At 48.8% G+C, this 8,423-nt stretch overlaps 3 protein-coding genes across 3 annotated transcripts; 1 reads left to right on the top strand and 2 right to left on the bottom strand.

The window, feature by feature from the left end:
• Positions 1–2,698: 2,698 nt before the first annotated feature.
• BGZ61DRAFT_320795 (uncharacterized protein) lies at positions 2,699–3,200 on the bottom strand (the record flags this gene model as incomplete). The annotated part of the gene is made up of 2 exons (XM_046238933.1): positions 2,699–3,054; positions 3,122–3,200. Coding segments are annotated over 2 exons (435 nt in total), but the record flags the coding sequence as incomplete, so codon positions are not given.
• Positions 3,201–3,550: 350 nt separating this feature from the next.
• Positions 3,551–4,916, bottom strand: BGZ61DRAFT_487240 (uncharacterized protein; the record flags this gene model as incomplete). Its single annotated transcript, XM_046249945.1, has 4 exons — positions 3,551–3,806; positions 3,885–4,162; positions 4,510–4,743; positions 4,797–4,916. 4 exons carry the CDS (start codon positions 4,914–4,916, stop codon positions 3,551–3,553), a joined length of 888 nt encoding a protein of 295 aa, XP_046094097.1.
• A 1,667-nt stretch (positions 4,917–6,583) lies between these two features.
• On the top strand, positions 6,584–7,622 carry BGZ61DRAFT_487239 (uncharacterized protein; the record flags this gene model as incomplete). Its single annotated transcript, XM_046249944.1, has 4 exons — positions 6,584–6,716; positions 6,770–6,897; positions 7,043–7,258; positions 7,410–7,622. The coding sequence occupies 4 exons, from the start codon at positions 6,584–6,586 to the stop codon at positions 7,620–7,622; spliced, it is 690 nt and encodes a 229-aa protein (XP_046094096.1).
• Positions 7,623–8,423: the final 801 nt, after the last annotated feature.

Here is an 8,423-nt window from a genome sequence, read left to right as displayed (position 1 = left end):
GAGGTCTCGTCAGACCAAATGACATTCTTCCAGTCCTCTAGGGTCCAGTGCTGGTGTTCAAGACACCAAGCCAGACGTGCCTCCCTCATCTTCTTCGTCAATCCAGGTTTCCTCGTTGGCTTTGTCTTTCGGAATCCAGCTTTCTTCAGTATTCGCCATACAGTGACGGCCGAGATCTCGATCCCATCGCTGCTCAGTTCGCCCGCAATATCAGCACACGTCTTTTCCCTGCCAAATCGATCGCGGCGAACCTTGGCGATGATCTCTATTCGTGCCTCGTCCGTCTGCTTCTTGGGACGCCCGGAGCGGTGCGCATCACGAAGGAATTCGTCATGGAGGGTCATCGGTCGGTGGTTGGGATCGAATCCGCGGGAAATAGCGCGTGCGTAGATGTCATTGATTGTACGGGGCGAAAGACCTGTTATCTCTGCAACTTCAGCTGTTGTTTTCCCGCCCGATGGGCTCTTGAAGACGACCACAAGAGCCCGGGTTGCAATATCGGTATTTTGACGCATTTTGGCGGTCAAGATGAGGGGAAAACAGGAAAAGTGAAAGAGGGGTGAGGTACCTAAGAATTTGGCTGGGTACATTCGCTTTCGGCACGATCCCTGTTTGTGGCTGACCTTAGCGTCCACGCGAGCAGAGACTTTTGAAAGGCTCCTCTGTACATGGGACTACGTTATGCTTGTGGAGATTACAGCCTTTTCATCACATGCAAGCTGTAGGAAGCGATAATCATTGCCTTTTATGGGATCGGTTATCCCATCATTGAGGTGTAAGAGGATTCAAAATACACCATCTCTACAGAGACCAGGCTAGGTGTAACCGTCATAGAAATATTTTCCCAGCAAAGGGAATGATTATCGCCTCCTTCACTTCGCACATCATGAAAAGGCCCCTCTCCTACGACGGTTGTGCATGTTTACTGGTGGATACCACCAACGGAAAGTTTACAAATCCCATGTAGTTGGCTCCTTTGCCATGCATTTCCGTAAGTTGGACCGTACATTCTTGATCCCTCCTTGGCCGTCCCGCCGTTAGCCGCCCATGACCCGAGTGGCGCCACGCTAAAACGGATGAACAAGGGGCACAGGAGATACTGGATCGGGGAGTGTGTTGGGTGCTACATTGAGGGTCGTCAATACAACCCACCTACGTAGCTAGGAGCTCATATGACGCTATAATGGTAATTGCCGATCTGGGTTCTGGTTATGGAATTCATAGAGCAATGCCTTACTGCCAGGTATTAGGTCCCATTGAGGCCACCACAAAGGAGGGTGGTCTTTCTACTTGACGTAATATTCCATTCTTGCCTTCTAATATTGGTTCTTGGCTATACGTGCGTTTAGTATCTTTTTCAATATCTCTTCTGCTTCCTGTGTTATCATCTTCTATTCAGCGGCTGGCCACGAAAGCTTTTCAATTGCGCTAGTACCGTTTGAGCCCTAAAGAGTAACAGCAAGTCTTGCCGGAGAAAAGCCTCCAATAACTGCCATCCAAGATTATACTGAACGGTGTCAATGCTAATGATGACGTTGCCGAGAATGATCTCCTTGCTTTTGGGGCCGAAGGGAATAGCGCCGCTGATGCTCTATAAGGACAGGCTTGACGTTGGGAAACTTGCTTTGGTAATTAGCAGCGACTGCTGCCGCGTTGACTTTTCCTATATCCGGTATATGCGCGGGAACAATGTTGTAGTGGCTGATGTCTAACTAATGCATGCATAGATAAGTCGACGGAGTTTACCGAGCAGTTTATGGATATGGGATAGTTGTATTATTTCATATCGCAAGCCACGATAACAAGTTTCGAGTCAACGTTTTTAGTCCTCCAAAGTTAGGTTCAAGGATGCGTTCTGAATGTAGATCTTTCCCAGATTCTTAAACTCTTGCAAGACATTTTTTCAAATTGCCAAGCCATTGTAACATTGAGCTTTTATGGTCTCATCGGCGTAGCTGCCACCATGTGATGTAACTCCAGCACTTGCATGGTGGACATAAACCTGTATTGATCGTACTCGACTTTGTCTATATAAACCCCCTTCGACTCCCGCCTTGACTCCAACTTTCACTTCACCAGCATCCACAGCATCATCCACAAGCTCCAATCCCCCAACAAATTTTTACCAAACCAACCTCTTACAATCAAAATGAAGGCCTCTGTTGCTCTCTCCGCCCTCACCATGGCTGTCATTGCCATTGCCGCTCCAGCTGATGATATTGAGGCTCGCGGCGGCGGCACCCCCTTCAAGAGGCAGTGCTGCACTTATGATCAGGTAAGTTCGTTCTTTTCTTTGCAGACTTCCGTTTCCCAGATGGTAACACAGAAAACCAGAACAATGTCCTCGTCGGAGTGTGTACTATTGATATTTTATGAATGCGCGACTAGGATCTTGTCGACTTGGAGAGGAGTGGCAAGCAGTTAGGATGTTGGGAAATTGACTTGAGGGCTACTTGGGTTTTATCTTGTGTGATCCTTTGGGGCACTGGAGAATTATAACCACTCCTTTCTATGAGGTTTCTGGCTTGGCGATGGTCGTTTCACTTTGGGCATGGCCCTGGTTTCTTGAATCTGTTTCTCCCTCGGCATTGGTTTTCCCTTTGGGTTTTCCCAATGCCGCAACGCAAATGCGGAGGGGTCTAGTATGGTACTGCAATTAACCAAAGTTTAAGTAAAACGCGAACGTTCTAAAGCAGGCCCCGATCTCTTTCAGTCGTCTGTCCTTGGGCCACATGCCTACGGGAAGCTTGAATTTTCGCTCCGTAATGTGGCAGAAGCCCGTCGTCTCCAGCCAGCCCGTGAATTTAGGAGCGGGATCCAGCGTGCGGCCGATCATATCATGGGCTTTCTTGAGGTTGTCCGTCAGCCTGACGAGGGCGTTGTCAGGTTTGAGAGTTTCGTCGTCTGAGTAAATTGCATTGATGGTTTCCTGAAGCTCCACCCACCCACCTGGCTTTAGGTTCTCATAGATTTGGCAAACGAGCGCCGGCCAGTCTGCGATGGAGCCGGCCAGTCTGCGATGGAGCCGGCCAGTCTGCGATGGAGCCGGCCAGTCTGCGATGGAGCCGGCCAGTCTGCGATGGAGCCGGCCAGTCTGCGATGGAGCCGGCCATGTAGCGACAGTGGATGAGGTCGTAACCCTCAGACTCGACCCAGTCTTGCTCAATGTCCTCAACATAGAACCGAACATTCGGTGGCAGCCCCTGCTAGTAGCCGTGAACAGGTATGGTATCATTCAGTAGTAGCTGGTGCTCCCCGAGTCAATCAGGGCGGTCTGCATGAAGATAGCGTGTCACATATGTGATGTTGTGAACCTGGAAGGAGGCCGTCTCAGCCCGGCTACATAGCCATGCCCGGCTAGGCAGCATAGAGATACATAGAGGGATATTCGCCCCATGCGGAAAGGATCCGGACATGACGATGCTACTTGATACAATGAGGTATCGCCCGCAAGATGGTCGAACCTCCTCCCACAGCCATTTTACTTTGCATCCCGAGCTCGTTGATGACGGCATCCTCACCACTCGAGGTGCTGCTGTATGCAAGTCGGTCACATCCCTGGGCGTAAGTCAGCATCCACATATATCACCGACCCTGAGCCGGCTGAACCAGCTGGAATATTCTTCACTCCCATGATTCCTACCACACCTCGCTTGGCATGACCACGTCGGCGTTGCCCTGACCCGTCGGTCTCTCCGTGCTGTTGGCCCGCCAGACCGGCACGACAAGAGTTAGTCATGGGATCATTGATCTGTGCCTCGGCTGTGGCGTCCTCCTTCAACCTTTCTGCCAGCCAAGGGTGGGAGCTGCTGATGGTAAGGTATACTCTCTACTCTACACCTCCCCAACATCCAGTTTACACCAACACCCCCAACGTCACTGACTCCACTTCCATCACATTCGACCTGCCCCTGACCCTAACCGGCGCATCCTGAGACGGACTCCTCCTCAAAATGTGCCTCGTGTATGGGCGGATCAAACCAACGTCGTAGAGTTCTCGGGGCAGTGTACCACACTTTCTTCTTCGGCTTTCGACGCAATTCCTCGAGTTACTTGGTTGGTGAAGAGGTGGTCTCGATGGCTGAGCCATCGACGCGAGTTGATAACGAGGCACATGTCCCTTGACTCTTCTGGCTGCCACCCCTCGCTTAGGATGATCATACTGATGTTCTCCTCAGCCTCTCCATGACGTTATCTGACTGACGTGTTGAGGCATAATTCCTGATTCTCAAGTCTGCTTTGCCTATACTTGTGGAGGTGCAGCGAGTGATACTAACTCTAGACAATAAGTTAAACACACATAGGGGGAGGAGATCTAGTAGCATGAGTTAAGTGAGGTAACTTGGTCAGCTTGTTAGACAAAACATGCCAAGGCATCCTCACAAACGTACTCTATTTGTCTGTATCATCCTGCAGATCCATTCCTATCTCTGTTGCAAGGATCTCTTTCAAGTCTTCTAGAATATGTGGAAAGCTATGTCCGAACTCCGACGGAACCTTAACACAAACCTTGACGATGAGATCATCAGAGTTGCTAACAGTGGTGTACTTCAAATCCCATCCCTTGCTGAACATTCGGTACTTAATGCCATTGATTAAGTGTAAGGAGGTGTCAAAGGAAATCTTGTACTTCTCCTCTCGAACCTGCCTCTCTTCCCACATGATTTTCAACGGCCCTTTGACAAAGGAGCCCGCCTTCCATGGTGTAGGTAGCGAGTCACTAAAGGGCCCTTCTTTCAAACGCTGTACTGCTAAATACATTAGATTCATCACCACAGGTGAAAGGGCTCTTGTACCTGTTCGTCGCTCTTCACTTTCTCTCCGCCTCTTTCTTGTGTCCAGTGCTTCGTCGGAGGCATCCGCGTCTTCTGTTTGCCGAATACCAGAAAGAATCTTAGTTGCCAACTCCCCTCCATCTATGAATGACTCCTTCACCAAGACTTGCTAGGAAGTGGGCAGGGAGGCAATAAGACGCTGTTGAGTGCTCATTTTATCGATCGTTGGATAGTGTAAAGTGCAAGGTTTGACATACGGCTGTTGAATGATCAGGACAGCTGGGAAATTCATGGGGTTTATAGTTGCACTCAAGATTGCCAATGCAGCGAGTCAAGGATGACAGCTGTTGATGGCAACTGATGGTAAGGCATACTATCTACTCCACACCTTCCTCAATATACCCTTAGCAGTGAAGCCTGCCCAGCATGCAGTACCAACACCCCCCCCCCCCTCTTTGGTGACACACAACACAACCACTATGCAAGGTCAAAGGGGTTGTGGCTCCCTGAATTTCCCATATGAAGGAGGCGCCCCTTTCTCCTCGACATGCTCATAGTGGCCGCTCTGCAGTGTCTCAGCCAACAGATACCATGGCACTAACCCGGAGGAGTGTCCCATAACGACCTTAGCGGCTATGTGTGACAGACAGGTCATCATGCAGGATTGCTAAAGGATTACGGATCCGCTGACGGCTGAGTTCTGCCTGACTGTCCGAATGCTCCCGGAAACTATACGAGAGTTCTCTTGGCCTCAATCTGCTTCGTCAGCGGCAAAACTCTCTTCATAATCCCGAAAAGGGGAAACACTTTCAGGGCTCGGGGCGAAAGCACAGTGACGAGAGAGATGAAGAGAGCATTGGGAAAGGAAGAGGTGATAAGAGCACTGATACTGTCCTGTGTCCCATCAGCGATCTCACACAGTAGTCGGGTAAAGCGGGAAAAGGCCACGTCCTTGGTGTGTGACTGCCTGATGATCTTCCCCCTGTGCTGGATCTCATTACAGCATACCATATGAAGATGGCGAAAACGCCTTGCATAGTTCGTGGTCCTCTTCAGTCTGTCTAGTGGAATGGGGATGCCGATGGTGCATGGACGAGAACTACCCAATGATACAACATGGGCCTGCGGAACATGACAACAGAGGCTGTTGATCTCGGTAAATGCCGCACGACCACATCTACATCACTTTACACCATGATACACTTCCCACACAAGGATCAACGAAACCTGGATGTAGGCTCAGGGGGCGTTGGCTTGAAATAGAAGGGCACGCGGCCCGACTGTTCTCTATTTATACGCCCGGTTTCCCCAATTGTTCTGTCATCATGACAGGCAAATGGCTAACGTATATGATAAGCATGCCGGTCAAACAAGCTTGCCGGTCAATTATACTGTACAGCTAAAAGTGTAAATTTTAAATTTTCTAAAACGGGCTATTTAACTAGTATATTTTTAAGGAATTAATTTTAGATTCTTTAGAAAAAAAGTCATAATATTATCTTTTTCTTGGATTTTTAATTAATTTATTTAACTTATTATATATAAAAAAAGAAAAAAAGACAGTGTAAATAAGCTTTTTCTTAATAACTCTATAAAAAAAGAGATTAAAAACCTAGAAAAATTCCTTTATATAATTTACTACCTAAGTAACCTGATTCTAAGTTTTTAGTCATTTTGGGTCTAGTTTAAATATTTAAGATTTTTTTTAAAATCGCGATTTAAGGTGTAAATCCCACTGACCGGCAAGCTTGTTTGACCGGCATGCTTATCATGCACGTTATATGATTATGACCTTAACCTTTATCACGATGAGTCTCCCATATCCTGTATCGACCGCGTTGACCACGGCATTTATTCTCAGTGCCGCGGCGAATTTATCAACATCTGTCAAAGCCATCCTGCGGTATCGAAACACGCAACGAAACCATCGAGAGACGCAGTGTCTGTGGTCCCTCCATCATTATTTACAAGGCATCCTTATACATTCACAGCAGTGGTGATTACGCACTGCGTAATTGCTACTGGATCCGCCCTTGTATTCGTAGTTCTGATGCAAGAACGTGGAGATCCCTGGTCAACGTACCTAAGCTCTTCCATCATCGTCTCCAGCATGATTAGAGAAGTGAGTGTATATCCTAGCCTTAATGCAATTCTAACAACCGAAAGTGCTTGTATGCCGGCGGCTCTTGGAGCCCAGGACAATGTGCATTTGCTCCATGGCCCCTCGCATTTCTCCTAGCATTCACTGGAGTGCCATTTATCGTCAGCACCATCCCCTGGCTTCCCAAAGCGCAGTGGTCAATGAACTCTCGGCAGCATCAGCTATTACTTTCCGGTGCTGGATGGTACTAGAGTGGGTGCTCATTGCATCGTGCATCTCACGGCAGTTTACGAAAATCAAGACCGTTATGCTGATTGAAACTTTCGCCATGATAGCCAGCGTTATGGCTTTAAAAACAGAGTCATCGACAAGTAGACACTTGGTACGTACTGAGCCCCTAGACGAAACTAAACTTACACTGTTACATAATATGCATCTCTCATATACACAACTTATCAGCGCCTCCTGTTGGAGTGTGCATTCCACTTTTGGTCTGATGAGTTAGTGAGACAGAATGCGACATACACTGATAGATTCTTTCGAATGTTTTTGGGGCTCACGACTTTCTCGTGTGCCTCATACCGGTCGTTGAAAATTTATGGACGAAGAGTTTCAGAGGTAGGCCCAACCCCAGCCTGCTACCGCGGCTCCTGCAAAGGACATGGCCTAGAGCATCTTCACCATGGGCATCGAGCCAGGTCCAACTTCGGGGTATGTCCGTCACAACTGAGTCAGAAGCGCAATGAGCAAGCAGTCGCGAATGATACTGGGAAGGGTTAGCATATCTTTGGACTTTGTGGGCCAGCGAGGGTGAAGGGATTTGAGGCCAAAGCGTGCTAGTACTGTGGTAGGGAGTTTGTCTGATAGCCAAATAAGACTTTCAACTCTTGGGGAAGTATGCCCGGGCAAGCGGTATCCTCAGCCCAGCGTCATCCCAGGCGACGCCCGATGAGACCGAAGTCAGGGCGGTTCTCGCCAGCTTTGAGCAGGGTTGCAAACCACTCCACTAAATCCACGAGCGGGAGCAGTGACGTGGATGGACCTTAATCCACGAAGCTTGTCAGTGTAGTGGATCCATTTGAAGCGACCGTGGACGTGGAATGGATGTAGTGGATTAGTGGATGAGTCCATTACGTCAGCATTTTGGAGTTGTGAAAGGGTGAAGCTATTCCCAACTACTTCCTTCTTGGTGGCACTCCGCCACATTCTCAAGCCACGCTGTTGCCCACTCTTGAAGCTCGTCGTCCGTCATGTGAGCCATCTTGAGATTGTCCTGCTCCTCTGCTACTGAGACAAAGAAAGGGTCTAAATCTCGAATAATACCCGCCCTAAGCCATGAACGCAAGACCTAACAGGTCCCAATAACCCGTGCTTCAAGCCGACTTCGCAGAGGTGTTACCATCCGCCCTGCTGCTGAAAAGAGGCGTTCACACTCAGCCGACATGGGCTGGATTGTAAGAAAGTCAAGGGCCATTCGTGACAGACGTGGATACTTGAACCTTTTCTCGTGCCAATAAGCAAGAGGGTCACGAACCTGGGCATCACCA

This window comes from Ilyonectria robusta (assembly GCF_021365365.1).
Source record: "Ilyonectria robusta strain PMI_751 chromosome Unknown BGZ61scaffold_67, whole genome shotgun sequence".
Classification (NCBI taxonomy): domain Eukaryota; kingdom Fungi; phylum Ascomycota; class Sordariomycetes; order Hypocreales; family Nectriaceae; genus Ilyonectria; species Ilyonectria robusta.
The sequence above is the reverse complement of the archived record's forward strand: the minus strand, read 5'-3'. Positions and strand labels throughout refer to the sequence as shown.